Raw genomic sequence first — 20,910 nt, 5'->3', positions numbered from 1 at the left:
CCCCACTTATCACAAGGCTGATGGGTCAATCCCAGCCTCCTGTCCATATGCTGATTAAGAAATTGAACCCCAGTTGTTGCTGATAATTAGACTTTGATTAGTTCCTTACATGGGAGCTTGTTTCTCCATAGGTATGTGTCAACTAATGAATAAGAGGGTATATAAATGCAGTCTATTTTAAAAAAAAATCACAAATCACTTCGAATAGGACCATTAGATATTGTGTGTTCTGCAGTGTAAATGATACAGTAGTTACTTTCTCATCCTTGTTTGCCTTTTTATACTCTTTCTCCCTCTGACTGCTCAGATGTGACCCTTGGTTTGATAAGTTTCCACCGGCCTGTAGAAAAAAAATGTACAAAGTTCTCCACAACACCATGATCATGCAATTTCGGAAGAACTGCATAGCTGATATGTATGCAATCACACATCATACAACAACACAACTTCTTCTCCAGCAGTGCTTGAATCTGCTAAACTCCTGCTGCTCTGTCTGCATGGTGGAGTCCAGCTGCCTCATTACACTAACACCCACACACCAGTATTGACTAGGATGGTTCATTCATGTTTGTGTGCATGTGGTTTTGTCAGTAGAAGCGGAGGCACAGAGATAGTTGTTGGAGGTCGGCCACTGTTATCACCTGCCTGTGCTGCTCCATGATCATGTGGTATACCTGTCAACTGTAATCTCATCATCATGACCACCGGCCCAAATGTCACCTGGTTCTGTCAGCGGGAGACTGTCCCCATCACTAACCACATCCCTTGTCTCTAACTTCTCTTTGTGCTGAGATGACAGGGGCTGTTTTCTGTGCTGGAAGCTTCTACTAACAAAACCTTTTATGTTGTTGAGACGTAACGAATCGTCAACATTGTTGCAAAAATGCAGCATAAGACGGGAGCAAGTGCACACACGCACACAAACACGCACTCTACTGGTTCCTGTCATTCCCTTTTCATGACAGTAAAACCCTTCAGGTGACCCCACCAGTCACAGTGCACCAGGAAGCGAAGATGTATGATCTCCTCATTCTTATGCCCATGTCCTGGTGTTCCTATGGTAACCAGAGGGACAGATATACCAACACACAGAAGTCTGTACGTGTGTGTGTGTGTGTGTGTGTGTGTATATATGTGTGCATTTATGTATGAATGGGAGAGACTAGAGGCAGCACTGAATTCAACTATGTATCCTTGCATGTTTTCATGAATGTGCATGTACCCAAGTGTCTGAGCAGGTAAAATGGGGAAGTAGCATTGTGAGCTGGAGTGACAGTGATGTGTTGCCGTGGTGATGATGAAAGGAGGAATAGTAGAGGGAAAGAAGCTTGGACATACTACAATTCACATAGTGGATACACCTAACCCTGAACACACCTCCACAGGATAGGGAAGTGGATACACACAAATACATAGATTAAATACACGCAAACAAAAGCAAAACAGTTTGTCCCAGCCGTGTTTTTATTGACATTTTCATTTTCCATCTCACCACCAGATGCCCTTAGAGGTTCCCGTCCCTTGCCAGTCACTTGACCTTGAGCCTCCCTGCACACTGTCCCTTATTAAGTCCCAGGGTACACAGACTTTTCCCACTCTCGGTTACCATGTTGTCATGGTTTCCGTAACATTATTGTGTGTCCCAGCCATTTCTGCCTGCTGCCAGTTTTCTATCTGCTTTACGTCTTAGCCCTATCAGACTTGGTCACCTCTTTGGACTGTCTTCCTGTTGCCAACCTGTAAGACAGTGATCACTGTTCAAAGTTAAGTGCCTGTAACTGAGCCTGTTCTGCCTGTGTGTCTACATTTGAATTCCTGTTGCTCTGTGCTTGAAATGTGACATCTTGACTTTTCCCATTTTAGTTACCTGACGTTTCTCTCTATCTCATCCGTCCATATGATGTTGGTGATGCAACGGCACATGAGGAGACTGAGCTTTGTGGAGGGGTGAAAGGAGAGCCACACCACTTCACTAACCTCGCCCAGTTTCAGGGGACCTCCACTCCCTCTTCTCCTCAAGTGCCAGACCTTCTCCCTCAGGGCCACCTCTCAGAGGTCACTCCTGAAAACAACCTCTTGAATATCCAGACTGCTTCCTGACAAATCTCCATATCAGCATTTTAATTATGGCCGAGGTACGTTTATGTCCTCATTTATAATTACATTACTCAGAAAAGCTTGAGGTGGTAATTTAAATTATTATACCACCTATATATTAAGGTGGTATTTCACTTACACAACTCTACAACAATATCACACTCTTCACCCAGTACTGAAGCCCAGTTGAGAAGTGTCCAAAGCTGGTGAGAGTACCACAACATATTGTTTTTGTTGCGATTTTTTGGGGTTGGATTAGTGTCTGTCTGTCCAGCATCTCCACAATCAGTACAACACTTTTATTTACCTCAGAACTGCAGCATCTTACATTAAGTCAAGTTGTAGAAGCACATCGTCATCCCTCACTTACTTACTGCCAACCCCTCCGTTCATAGACACCTACGTAGACATTTTCATTTAATATGCACTCTTATAGGGTTGGATGCACACAATAAATGGCTTAGGAGTTTATAGCAATATGCTTTCAGCCTTTTCTGTTCAATTAATCCATTATCTGCTAAGTCCATTAGACACTTTATTGGATTAGAGGGTTCCCTAACACATACACAATCGTGGATGTAATATTTCCATTAGTGAAACTGGATAAAATTATTAATGTGTGTGTTGTTATAAAAGATCAGATTACAGGCTCTTAAATGTATACCTGATCCATTCAAGATTTAGTTTAGTCTGCAGTCAGCTTCATGGGCATTAAAATCAAACACACCCTGTCTGTACTGTATTCTTTTTATTGCTTGAAATCCATAAATGTTTGGTGTAATTTTAATGGCAAGACCTTAGACAGCTGGCCAGAACCCAAACAGAAATTCATACAGTTATGTGGACTGTGCATAGAAGTAAGACAGCAGAGGTTCTTAATTGACCTATTTTTCAGCCTGTTCAGTTGAATCGGGATGAAGGGAGAGACGATGGGTTTTTTAATGATGCCACAGGGGAGTTGTGCTGTGCTTCCTCTCCTGACAGGACGTCTACTGTTGCAACTTCCACTGACATAACTCGGCTACCTGTAACTACTCTGCATATTATACTTTCAGTCACAGCCCAGTGCCACTCAAAGGTTAAATTCCCACTTCATGCTTTCTTTTTTTTCTCTGATTGTGCCTCTTCCTTTTTCTAGATTTCTGTGACTGAAGTAGTGCCCTCCATCAGTGACATGCTTTGTTGCATATGAGACAGGTCCAAAGTCATGGCCTCTGGCCCCTTGAAGAAGGATGCGGAAAGGCTAGAGGTGGAGGCAGTCAGCCAATTAGAGGCTAGGAGCGGTCAGCGGCATGCCAGCAGTTTCTGTCTTGTCTGGCTTTCAGCATCCAGGTGGGACTCTGGCATGTGGAAATGAGGTATTTTTAGCACCGTAACCCTTTGTCTCTGTTCCTCCTCCTCCTCCTCCTCCTCCTCCCCCTCCATCCCACCCAAACCCTGCCCTCAATCCCAGTACCCCAGAAGCACAAGTTTATTCATTTAGTTTCATTTCCTCTGCTCTTTTCTATCCTGCCTCCCTGCTGCTAGCACTATACCTTCTTCTGCTTATCACACTTATGCACCCATAGACAGACACTGAGACGTGTGCATGTACGAGCACAAGCACACACACACACAGAATTACATCAGAATTTTATTTTTCATTTGAACTCTATGCTCTGTGCTCAATGCCCCCCCCCCCCCCCCCCCCCCCCCCCAAACCCCACCCCATCTCCTTCCTTCTCTCCCCAGTTGCTTCCCTGAAAAGTGATGATGGTTTCCATAGTAACCGTCTGTGTCTGTACCAGAGGGGAGTTTCCTTATACGGACTAGAAAGGATTCCGAGCAAGGGGAGTCACAAAAACACAAACGCATGCATGCATTCGTGAAAGTGTTGATTAGCAATCAGCGTGTCCTTCATACTGACTGTTTATTTTTAATGAGCCCAGAGAAAGCTGTTGATTGGGTTGTTCAAACAGGAATAGGCTTGAGTATAGTACAAATTGGGCATTCAAGTCAAATTGCATTTGTGGCACATGATGTAATGTGAAAAAAAATCATTATGAATCCCCAAAGATTTATTTATTTATTTTCATATCACACTGAAGTGCCATTAACGTTTGCATTGAATTACATTACATTGGTTTTTAGGATGAATACATACATGCATTAAGTATATTTTAGTCACTTATTTCCTAATTTGACAACTAACAACATGACTGTTCGTTGCTTGATGAATGTAAGTAAGTCTGTAACACAGACTGGACTACTTGCATGACATACAGAATGATGGTGTTTGGTTTGTCTGCATCTCTGTGTGGAGTTTCTATGTTCCCTGATATGCTTGTGTCTGTCTTTATGCACCGCTCTGGTGCTCTCTCGCTTTCCACAGGAATGTAGGTCAGGTGGACTGGAGACTGTAAATTGCCTGCTGTTGTGAGTGTGCTTGTGTGTACGTTGCCTTCCACTAAATGCACGCACAGATAGATCCCAGATCTCTCAGACCTTAAAATGGAATGTATGGATATAGACAATGAACAAATAGAATGAGTGGAATGATGAATGAATGAATGAATGAATGAATGAATGCAGCTAAAGTGACCCTGGAACATTTCTATTAGTCCTACACAATGTACTGTAGCACTGTCATTTAGTTTCATCATTGTCATATTTCAACAAGTAATATGTCTGCCCTTTTGAAACATATCCGTCATACATTATTCCTCAAATACAAAATTCATCTACTTGTGTTTTGTGCAAGTATGCTCATCAAATGTATTTGTCTGACTGTGGAACTTTTGTGACAGGAGAAATAATCCATTTGCCACCTGTGTGTAAACTTTAAACCAAAATAACTGAGTGGCATCTGACTGGTGATTATATTGTATATTTACATTTTCTGAGCCTATGCAAACTATTGACAACAGTCCTAACACGCTATCAGTCAGCTCCATTAGAAGTCAGCTTTGAATTAGCCAACACAGAAGCAGTACACTCTCAGTGGTTGGAACAGGCTGTGTTTACATCTTCTCTCTGCCACCCTGTTCTCTAGCTTCTCTGGCTCATTTCTCTCTATTGCAGTGATCACTCCTTTGCTAAATGAGCTCAACAAATATTTTGGTACTTTCATGTTTTTACCACCAAAAAGAGCCGCACCAGAAAATGATGTATGTCTATCCTCACCATCCTTCTGTAGCTTTACCCCCCTCGTTTTCCGCTCAGTATCATGAAGTAATGGTGCAGAGCTTCAGTTAACTGGCTTTGACCAAAAGGGGGTGCAGTGTGTCAACCTCACTTCCTTCGCAGTGATGCCTTAAACTCCTCCTCATCTCCCTAAATGTTCCTTCACACATGGTGCTGGCAGACACACTCGCAGCACGCAGACTATTTCAGCTACATGGTCAGAATAATTAATGCAGGACATGATCACAGAACCAGGAATGATTCATTTCAAGCTCTGACAAATTGACATGACAGATTTTTACCAGGTCGCCAGGCTGATAATGCTCACAGCCATTCAGGAATAGCATCCATCACAGTGACCCTCACCCCTGCAGAGGTGTGTGCTGTGTGTGTTCCATGTGCATCCAAGCAAGCCTGTGTGCTTGCATGTAGCAAAATCTGACTGCAGTAGATAAGTTCAAACTGGTCTCCAGAAGGATTCATGTAGCAAAAAGACGATGCAATAAACAGTAAACAGGGTCCTGTTAAATGGCAAACACAGTTCAGAATTATAGAAACGTGTGGAAAATTGGGAGATTAAACAAATGACCTGCTGATTGTGCTATAGATCATCCAGAGTCATCAAAGTCATTACAACTACATGAGCAATTAAACTGTGAGTGTGCTGCAAATGGTGCTTTTACAATCCAATTACCACCTGCTCATTTTGGCATTAATAATTTTTTAATCCCATTTTCAATTGTTTTTGATCTTCAAACTGAAGATTCAATAGATTCTGTGTGCGCACGTGTGTCTGTGTGGGTGTGCATGTGTCTTCCTGTCTGGCGTGGAGGCAACAGAGTAGTGAGCTGGAAGACTGAGTGCTGAGTTTAAAGTTTTACAGCAGTAAGCACCTGCTGAAGTGTCCTTGATACTCGTTCCAGTGGAATATAAATTTTGCCAAGAAATCAAGAGTCTGTTTGTCATCGGCGCTGTGTGTTGTTGTCTTGTGTACCAGAGACGCCATCTGCCCTGTGCCCCATGCTCTGTGTCAGTGTGTGACAGGACCCGGCTTGTCACTGTGAACTCCTGGGGGGTTCTGACAAGTGGCCCAGACAGTGGCTGTGCTCTGCTGGAGGTCGTTGCCATGGAGACACGTGGGGTCAGCCAGACCCTGCTCATCAGTGTTCAGGTCAGTTAATTGTGCACCGGATACTAATGATGTGTAATGGCTCCGTCCTTGGCAAAGGAGAAACTCAAATAAATAAAATGTTGTGTCTGTGTGCATGTGTAGATGAACTCTTGGTCTCTTTTGTGTTGTTTGTGCTTCTGTTTAGGGTTTTTTCATCCCTGTACAGCGTGGGAGGGACAGGTCAGCCTGTCTTCCTTATCTCACACAGTGCTCTTCTGTGACAACTTCAGACAATAGTTTCACACACACACATTCCTTAGCTCTACACCCTTTCCTGTATATTCTTGTAATCTCTACACAATTTATGGTTCTTTTTCTGTCTTTCTTCTTCTTTCATATCACTTTTTCATTCTGCAGTGTTCCAGATTTTAAAAAGGGGTGCAAATGCAAACTGCTCAGATCAATACCATAAAAACTCGTGTTGCTCATGTATCAGAATGATTTTTCTGCCCTTCACTATCAATCCTCCTGTCCCGTCCTCCTCTTTGCCCCCCACTCAGAGGCAACCTGGCTCATATGACCTCACATTTTGACAGCCACTTTTCAGTGTCCATCCTATGTCTGCAGGACAAAGAGTGTTAGGGTGGACCCTGCCAACACCTCCCTCACTGACTACACTCCCCAATGTGTCTTTCCTGCTATATCTACCTGGAGGATGCAATGTGGACTTCAGTACCACACAAACATCGGAGCATGCAACAAGTCAGATTGTCTCTTAGGTCAGTAGAGTGTTTCATCAGGAGTTTCATGACAGTCCAAAGCATCCTGGGAAAGTAATGTTTTTTTTTTATAGAAGGACAGCATGTCCTCACATGAGTAAGGGGAGTTTATTGATGCATGTATAAATACACAAATCTATGTCTCTATGGGACTGTGTCTTGTGTCTCCAGCTTAGAGTGAAGATCTCCACTATCACCATCCTAATACACTTATTAACATATGTGACCAGTATAAACCAGTATCAACCAGCTGTCCCACCCATATGCATTCTCTCTCCTATTGCTCTTCATGTGCGTGTCATCATGAACCTTATCGAAGAGGAAATCTACACAGAGCAAGGCTGCACGCTGAGATGTTGCACTTTAGCTCCCCCTGCCTACCACTTCACATCACACAGTCAGTGCTGAAACCATCGCCACACAATAATCATGTGATCTTCATACTGGGCACGGTACCGTACCAACAAAGTGGACTCTCCCTCTATCTTTCATTCACGGCAGGTGTGTACAGATGTCGAGTGTCTGTCCACTCTCAGGAGGGGGTCTGTTTTCCAGCTGCTCCCCACCGACCCTCTCAATTCTCTCTCTCTCTGAGCCTCTTTGCGGGGTCAGTCCCCTTCCCTGTCACAGCTGTTCTCAGGTGTCCCAGAGACGCTGCTCCTACCCGCTGGCATTCCACTGCTCTGTGTCGACCCTGTCCCTAACTGGCCCTCAGCCTGGGGTTGAGTGTACTGTGATGGGCACCAAGGACATGCTCTCATCCTTCAAGGTGCGTCTCACACAAGCATACACAGAAAAACACATACACGGAATTTGTTACACAACCATTTAAAACGCCTCAGGGAACCTTAGAGTGATTACTTCATTTACAGTATTTACTGATTTTTATTAGAGTTGGTGTACATATACTTCCTTAATATCCGTTTGTCCAAAGATATTGAAGTTAGAGTTTTTATTTTTTTACTGGACATGAAACAACAGAGGGTGCTAGAAATTAACTGATGACACTCACATGCATTTTAAATAATGGGCTATTAGGACACACCCGAATGAATGAATTATTAGGGGAAAAATTTAAACAGTCCAAAGAGATTATTACCAAATTAAAAATACAATCTGCTTTGAAAATTCAAATTTGAAAATTGGACATGATCATACAGTGAAGCCCATGCTTCTCGTTGGGTATATTTCCACAGATGATGTAATGTGTGTCCCCTGATACTTAGAGAAGAGCTCATAAATAGAGCTTCTGTCACAACCTCACCGGGCAGGGTTTAGACCCACTCTCTCCACTCCAGAACAGGAAACAAAACATTCAGCTCATCATTATTGTGTCCAAGTAACAGTCTGTGGTGTTCAGTTCCTTGACTTTCAGCTCATTGAGTTGATTACTGAGATTGTCCCGTTGTCCATCAATTAGGTTATTACTGGCAATATGCTTACTGCTTGTACCTGTAGTGTAAGTCTTCACTTTCGAAAGCTGTCCTAAAACTAACACCACTCCTATTCTGGTCCTTCGTGAGATTGTTTGCATAATAGAATACAGTGAGAAAAAGAGTTATTTACCAAGTAGTGGCCGTGTGAAAACACTGTCCTCAACTGTTAATGCCTTAAAACACTTTAAGACCATGGAGTAAATTAGATGTAAGTGAATGACCGTAGAATATTTTTATAATTTATTTTTGTATAAGTCATTGAGTAAGCAGAAGGCACATCAGAATTATATTTCCCTTGATTTTATTTGGAAGCTGTGTCCAATATACAAGCAAGACACAAGAAAAACGTCACCATAGCAACAAGAAAGCTATCATTGAATCACTGCCTCTCCTGATTTAATTTGTCTTTATTCAGAGTACAACTCAATGCTGTCATATAAAGAGACTGTGCAAACGGCCTACTTGCCCACAGGCCTTAAACAAAAGCTGTGAGTAAATTGTAGGTCACAAATCTTTAATTAGTTTGATTCCTCAAGCTACTTTTTTTTTTTTTTTTTTTTTTTGCAACTTCACAAGAATTCATCCCACATTATCATTTTCACAGGAAGCTTGCAAGCGCATGTAAATTCACATCCACAATGTCCATTGTGATGTCATTTAGTGTCACATCGCTGTGTACTGTTTGTTTTACAAGCAGCAGGAAACACAGGAAGTGCTGGCGATGACTTTCCCTGAATCAACCCTCGCTCAGACTGAGAGCGAGGGGGAGGGGCTGCGCCGACACCACTGGCTTTGGAGCAGGCACTGAGAAAATCAGTCTAAATAAAATGTTGACTTCACTGTTGCATTAACTTGGCATAGGTATATGTGTTAATGTCTGCATTTATCACCAGCTCAAATACAACCAGCTTTCATATTGTAAAACTCTGTAGAGGGCTGTTTGTTGGATGTAATTTGCAGTTTTAGCCACAGCGTCTCCTTTCCTAGAACTAGTCCAGTGTTTTCAAAGGTGCTGAGCAACTGCTGGACGATATCTGCAACGCTCATCTTATACCTTCACATTGCTGTAAGTGGTTGTGCTTAATCATTGAAGGGTGTAATGCAAACAGACGCAAAACAACTCGAATCCTCAAACGCCCTGATCCCTACCAGAATAATTACATCAAAGAACCTTCAAGAGATTAAACACAAGAAACTGGATGACAAACGTACAACATTATTTTACCAAAAAAACAGCCTAAATTTATTAAGAGAGGAGAATTAATCTGGTACTGGTGGGATTAAACAAGGCCAAGCATTTTTGTAGATAGACTGCTCCTGGTATATCATCATTAGCTTTCCCACTCTCCATTCCCCGTTTCCATTCCCTTGTCTGTCAGCTCCACGGCAGTGTTACTTGATGTCCATCAAGTTTTGTTCTCTCTTCGTCGATGGTGTCCAGCCATGTCTGGTCAAACTAGTGCTGTTTCCTCCTGAATGAGCAGCCTGGGGAAAAGATGCAGAGAGATTGATTAATTATAAAATTAACAAAAAACTAAATGCTGTTGCTGCTGACTGTGTTTGTCCAAGGACAGAATAAAGATTAGAATTAACCTTTGAGTAAAACACAATACAGTTAGAGTTGTAACTAAATTATTTTCATTATTTAATCTATAAAGTATTTTCTAGCTGAATAAATTTACCCCTGTACAATTTCTGAAAATTCTGTTTTAGTCGAGTGATTTAATGAGCGCATATGCTATCACATTGTCACTGTAAACTAAATTTTGTGAGGATTAACAGTAACAAAGCCAGTCAATGTAGCAGGAGTGGTGTATAAATTGACAAGGATGTAACAGAAAACACTAAAATTCATGTTGCTATCTGCCCTTTCAAAGACTGAATCACCGCCAAAGTGGTTTTAGTGCCAAGGGTTACAGCTGCACCCATAGTAACTCAGAGCAGCGCGCATTCAGAAGTCCTTGGTTACCACGGCAGCAGAGCAGAGGATAGAGTAGGTGGGACAATGAGAACATCAGTAAGAAACCTTGACCTTAAAGCTCAACCAATTCACTGACGTACTGCATGTAGTGTATGAACATTTCTTAACTGTAGTTTGACTGGTGAGGCAATTCTCATCCATCATCTATCAGAAGACACAGATTTAGCTACTCTCCTGAAACTACTTCATGTTGTACTCGTTCCAAGAAATGTTTGTGAATGGAAAAGCATATGCACGTTTGTGCTTGCAGTTGACTGTGAAGAAATGGATCGGTGATGATGAATTTCTGTCACAACCGCAAGAGTCACTGTATGCCTTAGTTGACACCCTGTTCATGAACAATGCAATGAAAGGGCAACACAAAGGCAAATATCCAGGTGTTAGAGATATTTTGTAAAGTGAAGTTCTGCCCCCTGACCTCGGTCCAACAGGCTCAGACATTATATTGAGTTGTGGAACATTTCGCTGTGCTTGTGTTTGCTTTGGGCAGGGTTCAGCTATGATTATTTTCAAATTTAATTTTATAGACACATTTCTGTTTTGTGCAAATGGCCAAAACAACTGCTGCACCCAGAAACCCACCACTCTACTCATTTATGCTTAAATACCCCCCAGATTTTCTGCATGTCAATTTGTGGTAACTTGGTGTAATACCCCTTTATTTAAGAATATACACTGTTCTACAATGATTCAGGAGTTAAAATAACATTTTGGTGAAGGGGTAACTTTACAATACAGGGTCACAAGCTTAGATAATGAAGCAGGTGTTGGATTCAGGGACATTTGGTCTTAAAGACATGAATATGTGGTGGGTTTAGGGCTGTGCAGAACTTTATTGTACTGGGACATGTGATGTCTTCTGTCATGCATATTTAAAAGTACTCCACACTCACAATTTATGAATGATCAATTATTTGAGTATGTGTAATAGGAAACTTTTAAAAACGTTTTTATATATGGGTGTGCATTGCATCACGTATTTAAGATGCTCAGGTGACAACTTTTCTTCAGTGTCCTGTACCTTCTGTCAGACGAGCTTTCCCTCCCGTGGGCTGGCAGAGGACTGTGGAACAGCCGACACACAGCACGACAGTCTGGGCGTGACTGAATACTGTGGTGATCTTGTAACAGCCTGCAAACAGCACATAAACAGACAAATCATTTAATGGGATGCCATGAAACAGCTACACAAAAAAAAACAAAAAACAAAAGCCAACTGCCAAACACTTTACAACCATTGCGCAATCAAATGTACTCGTGATCGCTGCTGTGTCCTTGCAGCTGTTTGTGTAAAGGAGTCACTTGAAGCTCATTTCACAGACAACCACATGTATCACTGTATGCCTTATTTGACACCCCAATCACCAAGGAAACAATGAAAGGGCAACACATAAAGGCAATATTTAATCCCCCAAAGAAAGTTAAATATTTATACACCTATAAGGTAAGTATCTTATCTTACAGAGTTCAGGGACACAGGTCTATGACGTGACAAAACAAAACTAACTAATTGGCCGTAAGGATCAGCAGTTTCTCTGGAACAAAAAAGGTGAGGCTAATGACCAGAGGAATAGGATCCCATCATGGTCAAGCATGGAGGTGGGTCAGGGATGATGTGGGGGTGTCGTTCCTCCGCAGGAACTGTCAATACTGACCATTTGACTTGCATCATGGGCTCACAGAAAAGCCCAGCTATGTTGAGGAGGAATGTTATGTCTTCTGTGGTGAACTTGAACCATAGTGATTATTGGACTTTACAGCAAGATAATGATCCCAGTCAGAAGCTTGTCAGCACTACTGAAAATTATCAGCTTATTAGAAATTATCAAAGCAAAAGGGTACTCCAACAACTACTGAGGCTAGGGGTTGAATAATAGTTCGCATGAATATTTGTCAAGAGAACTGGTGGTTTTTAACTTAAACTCAAATCTATGTCAATTTATGTTATCAAACTTGCTTGAATGTATCAATAAATATTCATACTCTGTCTACTTATACTTATTGTATATTTTCATTTAATTCTATACACAACACCACAATACTTTTCAGGGTGAGGGGGACTGAATATGTCTGATTGCGACTGTATATAACTGTAATGTAGATGTGAGGGAATTTCTCAAAATCTTTACTTTCCTTTAGATAAAATCTTTTTTAAAAAAATCACAATTTAATTACATTACAATAATATACAAGTGTTTAAATTCCTGCTATAAAAGATCAAATATAAAAATTAAAAGTACTGTTTAGAAATACTAAAGAGGTGGTACATCAGTTTATTAATCAACCACGAGAAAAATTAATATAGCTAAACAAATCGTTACTCATTAAAGTAAATTCAAATGTGAAAAAAAAAATGCTATTTTCTCACAAATATAAAGATTTCTTGCTTTTCTGTTTTATATGATACTAAAAATTGAATCTCTTTGTGGTGTGGGCTGTTAGACAAATCAATTCTGACATTTTACTGGAAGACAATTTATCAAGAAAACAATCATCAGATTAATCGATCATATAAATAACTGTTAGTTACTATTGTATGCACTATCTTTCCATTACCTTGTACTCCAATTGGGTTGGTATAAAAGTACACTCCCCTTGAAATATCAAATAAGTATAGTATCTTACAAACGGGACAAAATATTAGTAAAGTACTTTAATACCAAACTGAAAGTAAGCACAGCACTTGAGTGAATCTATTTGGGTTATTCAATAACATTTTTCATCTCTGTTTATGTAATGCTCTACTTCATCATCTGAATCTGAGGGTCTGGGCAGGCTGCCACATTAACAAACTGACCTGGACATTTGACATCCATAAAATATGAATTAGGACTCTGCACAAGACGTTTTTTCTTGTGTCGCCTCTTCTCCTCCTCGGGGGTTGGGTGCAACAAATCCTTTGCGAGCTGAAAGGAAATCGCAAACCATAATAATCAGTACAAACATTTAAAGTGTATCCAGCATGTCACACCAATAAACTTCACAGAATGATAACAGGAGGGCAAAGGTTGAAATATCTTTACAGCTTTGAGATTTAAAAAAAAAAAAAAAAAAAAGGGGAAGTAAAAGAGAGGGAAACGCGGTAGCTGCTGCCACCAGCATACGAAGCCACTGTGTTATTCTTAAATCAAACCACAAAACGAGTCTTGATGCCGGTGTTAAATCAACAAATCACTAAATCTAAATTTAAGAAATGTTCGGACTGTGCTGACAAGGAGCATCGTGGGCTGCTTTGCCGTCCACGTGTTTCGCCATATTGCGTCTGTTTTCAGATCTTTCAATCCACGTCACAGCAGCAGCAACACTTTGACCCCGGCAGGAGCAAAACACGGTTTTACATCGTATCAACCTGTCCCCGTCAAAAACACTTTTTAATGACTGTTGGCAAGAATAGAAACAGTGGGGCTACTTACGGGCATGTCTGCGTGTGTGGACGCTCACCGGAAATAGAAAACCTTCTTGAGCTACGTGCCGGAAACTGTTGCACGAAAACCCGGAGGAAGAAAAATCTACTAGAAAAAATAAAAAATAAAAAAAATAAAATAAATAAATAACTTTTGTTTTTTGGGGAGGGTATTTGTGTGTGTTTACACCCAGCTACCTATTATATAAAATAAAATAAAATAAAATAAAATAAAATAAAATATACCGCTATTTGTGTTACACCAATCTCCAGTGCTGATTTGTTGACCTCCACCTACACACTAAAGTTTTACTGTTTTAACCATGGATGTATTATAAGGTCTTATAATACATCCATGGTTTTAACTCAGGCGCCCAGAAACCAACCAATACTCCAGAGCTGAAACTGTTAGTCGATTGACAGAGCATAGCTGTTTTTATTAATCTGTTGAATAAATTTGGGGGCAAAAATGAGCAAAATCCACTGCTTCTCAAACATGATGGTAAACATTTTGGGGTTTTTGATAGTTGGTTATCAAAATATTTATTTGGGCCGTAGGGAATAATGATGAAAGTTTTTCTTTTTTTTTTTTTCTGGCATTTTACTGAGCAATCAATCGGTTATTAAAGAAAAAGAAATGTCACATGTATTTATAATGAAGGGCAGCAGCTTTAACGTTGTTTTGATGGCGATCGCCAGCCTCTACAACCAGAAAAGGTGACACCACCCCTCACGTCCCCTCGGGTACATGTAGTTATGATGTTTCTGATCAAACGGCGCCATCTAGCCATCATGCTGGGTGCCTGCAGGTCTGAGGAATTAACTCCCATGAAGCACTCCCACACTACGTAGCCTTTCAGCGGATCTGGGATCTGGGCCGACAGCAAGTTTTTTTTTTTTTTTTTTTTTTTTTGGAGGCTGAAAAAAACACGTAGCCACCCCGGTATGTTTGTAAATGGAGTGATACTGACTGTCGGAGGACTGTAAAATGCACCTCGAATAGATTTGGCGATGACGGCTGATCCGCAGTAGGTGGTTGAACTTCGGATGGAGTGTGTTTCTTTATCCAGCGCAGTCCACACAGACGCACTGAGGGGGATCGGAATTTACCGGTGACAAGTCTGCTTGGGGAAAAAAAAAAAAAAAAGGAAAAGTTGATCCACTCGTTACATGGCGCAACATTTTTAAAAAAGCCTGTTTGTTTTTAATCATAAGAAAGGGAATCGAGATACAAAGCCCAAAGTGGATGAAAAGGATCGTTTATAAAGCGACAACCTCAACAAATCCCCTTTGAGTTGTGCTCAAACTTTGAAGAACAGCTCCAACCATGGCGAAAAAGTATGATTTCCTTTTCAAATTGTTACTCATCGGAGACAGCGGAGTGGGGAAAACATGTCTGATCATTCGTTTTGCCGAGGACAATTTCAACTCCACATACATTTCAACCATCGGTACGTGTAATGTTTGCCTTATAACCTATACGACATTATGATTGGCCTCTCTGAAACCTGGGATATGAGCAGGACAAACGTTTGCTGACATTTCATTCTTCCTCTCTTTGATGCCAAACTGGTTTCCCAGACTGCTTTCATGTCTCGACTAGCCTGTGCTCTCTTAGTATTTGTTCTTCTGTATTCAATCTGTCTTTAATCTTTTTTTTTCCTCCTTGTTGAATGTGTGTGCTGTCTCTTCCCTGACCCTCTCCCCGATCTCTCTCTCAGATCTCATTCCTCTCACTCGGCTCTCAGAAGGTCCACCCACCCTCATTCCTATCTCTTTTACCATCTCTACGCTCCCAGAAGTATGGTTGGCTTTCTGCAATGCACAGCTTTTGCACAGGACAGCCCCCTCCCCTGCCCCTCGCTGTCTATCTGTCTGTCAGCTTGTCCATCCAGCAGGACAAAAAAACAACCAAAAAAACCTCACAGACAGTGTGTCCTTCATGACTGTACATCTTTATGTCTGTGGATGGGAGTGCACTGAGGTGTCAAAATCACAGTGGAAATGACCATGAATCAGTCCCCACCCAAGTGAGGGTGACCTATATATTCTGCAATGTGTGTGTGTGCCTGGGTGGGTGTGTTTTTAGTTCATATCTGAGGTATTTAACTCATTCTCTGCCCCCCTCCTCTACGCTCTTTCCTGTCCTTTCGTTATCTCGCAGGCATCGACTTTAAAGTAAAAACCATTGAAGTGGATGGAAAGAAAGTGAAACTACAAGTCTGGTAAGAGGTGACAGCTGCTTGTTGTTTTGTGATTTGGTGGCAGCAGATGAAGCTGATATGTTGAGTTAGGTTCCTCTGTTTTCTGCCTGCCTGTCTCATTTTACTGGCAGGAAAGAGGAACCTCCCTCTTGTTCTCCAAATGAGGACTTTATGACAGGGTTTATTGTCCAAGTGTCCATCGCACATGGCCGCCACAGAGTGCCACTTCATGTCATGTTAAACTTTGTGTAAAATGCACGTTAAAATGCATCGCTCTGAATTTTGCTACATCTCCAACTTTCTTTTAACCACAGTTGCATTTTTAAGGCCTTGCGAGATTCGCACGCATCAGTGCACATTTTTGACTTTGAATGTGTGTTGCTTTGTGCAGGGACACAGCAGGGCAGGAGAGGTTCAAGACCATTACGACAGCCTACTACAGAGGGGCCATGGTGAGCACAGGAGGCCTGCAGAACAAGCAGACTGGATAATCAGGCTGACATCACTGCCCCTTTGTGTCGGCTCTGTACCTTTGACTGACTCTCCTCTCTCCCCCTCTCTCGTCTCTGTGTGTCAGGGCATCATCCTGGTGTACGACATCACAGACGAGAAGTCCTTCGAAAACATTCAGAACTGGATGAAGAGCATCAAAGAAGTGAGCCTGTTTCCACTTAGCCAGACAACCAGGAAATACTTAAAAACAGTGCTCAGTAGGAGCCATATTAGTCATGAGGCTGGGCCTTAACTCACTGCAACAACAAAGCTATGGACAACAGGGTCATTGCACAACTGGTGATTTTAAAGGATCAGTTCATCCAAATCACACAAAACATATTTTAGCCCTTAAGCTTGTTTCTACTGAAGACAAAGCACCAGCGAAAACAATTCACAGTGAAAATTAGTTTTAGTCAGTGATTGTCTGAGGACCAAAATGTAATTAAAAATACTAACAAGGGATCAACGGTGACCAAGATACTTTGACTTCTTCTCAGTCAAGAGTTTTTGATCTTAGTCATCTATCAATATCACTTCATGGTGTACAAGAACTTTGTATAAAGGCAACAGCAAGTATTTCAAAACCTAAACAGAACAAGTCAAAGCATGGCAAGATACCACTAACTGAGCCAACTTTTCTACTGAAAGGGGTTTTTTAAACTTTTATAACTGCAAAGTTTTTAATGGAACCGTTTTGTGGCAGTGTTGTGTTTCATTTGTTGGACATACAAGAAAAGAACTTCAGGAAAATATGAAAGTATTCATACAAAGAATTCACACTGCATAGTCAAATACCTTCACACAATCTCATAAAAGGGACACAAAATATGCAAAAGTAAATGTGACATGAAAATCAACAATTTAGGATTACTGTAAATACTGATCCACAGTGAGCGCCCACATACGGTAGATACCCTACTTTTACTTTCATTTAATGAAACATTTGATTTAATATGTTCAGTGACCACAGAGACCACTCTCCTGCTGCAAACAGCTGCTGTTATTGCCGCTAAAGTGCATATCATTCTGGTTGTCCAGTTCAGGCTTTCATGTTAAGATTTCTGCTCTCTATTCCCTTCGATCTCTTTATCTGTGTCTGCCGCCAAGCAAGCACCTTTAGCCTACCCAAGTGCACCCCAACTCAACTTGCCCTAATCAATTAATTGCATGCCCTCTTTCCCAGAATGCATCAGCTGGGGTCAGTCGGATGTTGCTAGGTAATAAGTGCGACATTGAGGCAAAGCGGAAAGTCTCCAAGGATACAGGAGAAAAGGTGAGACGACCTTTGCAGAAATATAATTACAGCCCATGTGTTGTAAGCTGTGAGTATAATTTTGAAGTATCAGTATTGTGAAAGTACTGTTGTTCAGAATAGTGTGTAGATGGATGGAAAAATGAAGAGTCAGAAGTTTGATTGTGAGAAAGAAACAACAGAAATAAAAAGAAGATTACTGAATATGGAGTCATGTGGGTGTTTTAACTTGTTTGAGGAAGGGACAGAGTATGTCAATTTTAACGTGCCAGCTTTGAATTGATTTTAGATAAGGAGCAGGAACTTTTGATTACCCATATCCTGACCTACACTGTGTCTGTTGTTGACAGTTGGCTAAGGATCATGGCATCAGATTCTTTGAGACCAGTGCAAAGTCCAGCATTAATGTTGAGGAGGTGAGCCGGAAAAAAAACCACTGACTATCAAAACACTGTCTTGACACCTCAGTAAACTTTGCCTTATGAGCAGGTTTTGTTATGAGAGTACACACACTCTGCAGACTTTGACTTTCATTTTCTATCATTCTTTTTATCTTTTTGTTTTTTTTTTTTTAGTCGTTTCTGGCTTTGGCACGCGACATACTACAGAAATCCAACAAGAAACCAGTGAGTAAAAACAAACTTTTTATACTAAATAACACCAAACTAAAGCTTTTGTTCCTCCATGAATGTGGGATTAGTGATGTATGTTAGACCTCATGTATATAACTTCTTTTTCTTTGTCTGTTTTTCCTCGTTTGGCAGGGCCCCACAGGGCGAGAGGTGAAGATCACCAGCAGTACAGAGAAAAAATCCTCCAAGTGTGTTCTTCTCTAGATATGACACCAGCTAGTACACAGAAGAAAGTGCCATACAAATACAGATTCAAGAACACGTCAGTATTACTGGAGGAACACAGTGTAACATGTTTTCTGTCTCCATCTGGTGGCCATAAAGGTTAAATACATACTGGTTCAAAAAGTGTTTTTATACCCTAACAATTAATACTCCCTTTACAAGTGTTTGTACTTTTGTTCCACAAGAATTTGCCATAAAAATTATTTATGGATTACTCCTTTGAGATAGTGCCTGTATTTCACCTGGAACATATTTTCTGTGACATCTACTGTGTGTAAAAGCCATGAAGAGCTGGTGAAGTGGAGTCTTAGATGACCCTAAACTGAGCCCAGATAGAAATTCAAAAACCAGTCCCCACCATGTTTAGTACGGCTATACATTTTTTTAATTTCACCCTGTATTACCCTGGCCACATTATGAACCCTACATCAGCACTGTTTAATGTCTTGGAAGAACTTCAGCTGTGTTTTAAAAGTCTTTTTGGACTAAGTAGATCAGTAGTTAAAAAAAAAAAAAAAAAAAAGAATCACACTTCACTTCAGCTTAATGGAACCATTTCAGTCATTTCAGTATGAGCACATGCAGTAGTAGCTTTTAGTAGTTCAGTAGCAGAGGAGGACTTTGTTGTAAAATGTTTTGATTCACATACATACAGTTCTCACAGCAGACTCCAGGTTGTGGTCCAAAATGTCATTAAATTAAAGTGGCTATGGGCATCTCAAGGATTCTATTAGACAGAAATTAAATGGAAATGCAAAATTGACAACAACAAGTCATGAAACGCCTTTGGTTGGCAATACAATTTCATTTTTGACTGTTTCAAATTCAGATGGTTTGTATTATATTACAAGAGCACAGACAAGTAGACATCCCATTCCTGCAGTGCCATATGAGAGACATGGGACATATTTTGCTTCTCAGCATTTTAGTGGCACATAAATTACATCGCAGAGAGAACGTCAAGTTTTAAATGTTGAAAGAAGTTATATTTACATTTCATTATATTATTTTGTGCAAATCCCTTGAGAATTGATGAGATGTTTCAGTAGTGCACAGCATTATTGTAATGCTGTTATAATGCACTGCACAGAATCTACAGCATCAGATGACTCTGACCATGCTGAATGTATAACATGGAAATTTCCTGGTTACATCATATAAGAAATTGAAAACATGCTCTTTGTGGTAATGAATTAAAAAGGGTTGATCTTGGTTGTTTGTTGAAGCTGAAGCAAACACTTAGTTTTAATAGATGAATGGATTGAGAATGTGGAGCATGGGAGCTGAGATAAGTGCAATATGAGAGGATGAGTAGAGAGAAAAGAATGATGGATAAAGCAAGTGAATGGACAGGATGTGAGAGGCTGGGAAGCAGCTGTGCTCATCTGTCCCTCATTTGGAATTGATTTAGTGGATCGTGCCTTTTATCTGAAGTGCCTGGTAAATCTCTTACTAAACACTATCACACATTAGCTACATCAGACTTGACAGTCTCCTTCTTCAGGAAATTTTCAGATCATTCAAAATGACTGTGATTATAGGTGCTCATCTGATCATGACAGTTTTTTTTTCTGCCCAGACATACTATTTCCTGTAACATGTTATTTTCACATTCTGTGTCTTTTTAGTCCTGCCACAAGACTTTGTTACTTGCTGAATAAAAATACAAAACTGTAAACATGACAAGTATGTAGTGGGTTCAAACTGTGTGTTGGCACAATAATATACAGTATGTCAATTGTTCAGAAATGTTGTAATTATTTTCTTGTAAGGAGTCAACTCAGTCAGTTTATCAATGGATCTTGATCTAGATGTCCTGCAGCCCTTTTTACAGAAGATAAGTGGTCAAATAGTCCACTGGAGGAGTCTCCTTATTAATTAAATATCTAGCTAAAATGACAAATGTGTCATGCTAGAGGTGGATTTTCCATACCTGGCAACCTAAAAGTTGTTGTCTTTAATGGCTTGAAATGGATCTATAAAGTAGCAATACATTATGTATTAGCCAGTAATAGAACCATTTAGCTTACAAACCCTTTGCAGTTCTCATATGTCTGTTGACAGATATGGATTAGACAAGGCACCTATGGGACACTCGTTCCCATTATTAGGACCCTCTGTCGCCTTCCTTTT

At 40.7% G+C, this 20,910-nt stretch overlaps 2 protein-coding genes and 2 non-coding genes across 4 annotated transcripts; 1 reads left to right on the top strand and 3 right to left on the bottom strand.

Annotated features, from left to right (window-relative positions):
- Positions 1 to 8,869: 8,869 nt before the first annotated feature.
- Positions 8,870 to 14,094, bottom strand: rps27.2 (ribosomal protein S27, isoform 2). Its single transcript, XM_071469880.1, has 4 exons — positions 13,980 to 14,094; positions 13,364 to 13,472; positions 11,588 to 11,698; positions 8,870 to 10,070 (listed from the first exon to the last, which is right to left on the bottom strand). Exons 1-4 carry the CDS (start codon positions 13,983 to 13,985, stop codon positions 10,042 to 10,044), a joined length of 255 nt encoding a protein of 84 aa, XP_071325981.1. The 5' UTR covers positions 13,986 to 14,094; the 3' UTR covers positions 8,870 to 10,041.
- Positions 10,803 to 10,934, bottom strand: LOC139613965 (small nucleolar RNA SNORA13). The gene has a single exon (XR_011686861.1). It is a non-coding gene; the product is annotated as a small nucleolar RNA SNORA13 (small nucleolar RNA).
- On the bottom strand, positions 11,834 to 11,965 carry LOC139613964 (small nucleolar RNA SNORA13). Its single transcript, XR_011686860.1, has one exon. It is a non-coding gene; the product is annotated as a small nucleolar RNA SNORA13 (small nucleolar RNA).
- Positions 14,095 to 14,810: 716 nt separating the features above from the next.
- Positions 14,811 to 20,463, top strand: rab13 (RAB13, member RAS oncogene family). Its single transcript, XM_071469837.1, has 8 exons — positions 14,811 to 15,420; positions 16,134 to 16,194; positions 16,565 to 16,625; positions 16,751 to 16,828; positions 17,852 to 17,941; positions 18,271 to 18,336; positions 18,496 to 18,546; positions 18,685 to 20,463. The coding sequence occupies exons 1-8, from the start codon at positions 15,297 to 15,299 to the stop codon at positions 18,754 to 18,756; spliced, it is 603 nt and encodes a 200-aa protein (XP_071325938.1). The 5' UTR covers positions 14,811 to 15,296; the 3' UTR covers positions 18,757 to 20,463.
- Positions 20,464 to 20,910: the final 447 nt, after the last annotated feature.

This window comes from Trachinotus anak, unplaced genomic scaffold (genome assembly GCF_046630095.1).
Source record: "Trachinotus anak isolate AG129_WGS33_773 ecotype Australia unplaced genomic scaffold, CSIRO_AGI_Tana_v1 ptg000032l, whole genome shotgun sequence".
Taxonomy (NCBI): domain Eukaryota; kingdom Metazoa; phylum Chordata; class Actinopteri; order Carangiformes; family Carangidae; genus Trachinotus; species Trachinotus anak.
This window is presented reverse-complemented; position numbering and strand designations above follow the sequence as displayed.

What these genes read in the sequence shown, in the direction of transcription:
- rps27.2 (XM_071469880.1), bottom strand. An exon ending in TATGGATGTCAAATGTCCAG is followed by an intron (nt 11,699 to 13,363) that starts GTCAGTTTGTTA and finishes TGCTGTTTGCAG; the next exon opens with GCTGTTACAAGATCACCACA. An exon ending in GAAAGCTCGTCTGACAGAAG is followed by an intron (nt 10,071 to 11,587) that starts GTACAGGACACT and finishes TCTTTTCCCCAG; the next exon opens with GCTGCTCATTCAGGAGGAAA.
- rab13 (XM_071469837.1), top strand. Translation starts at nt 15,297, where the DNA reads ATGGCGAAAAAGTATGATTTCCTTTTCAAATTGTTACTCATCGGAGAC. An exon ending in GGATGAAGAGCATCAAAGAA is followed by an intron (nt 16,829 to 17,851) that starts GTGAGCCTGTTT and finishes CCTCTTTCCCAG; the next exon opens with AATGCATCAGCTGGGGTCAG. An exon ending in CCAAGGATACAGGAGAAAAG is followed by an intron (nt 17,942 to 18,270) that starts GTGAGACGACCT and finishes TGTTGTTGACAG; the next exon opens with TTGGCTAAGGATCATGGCAT.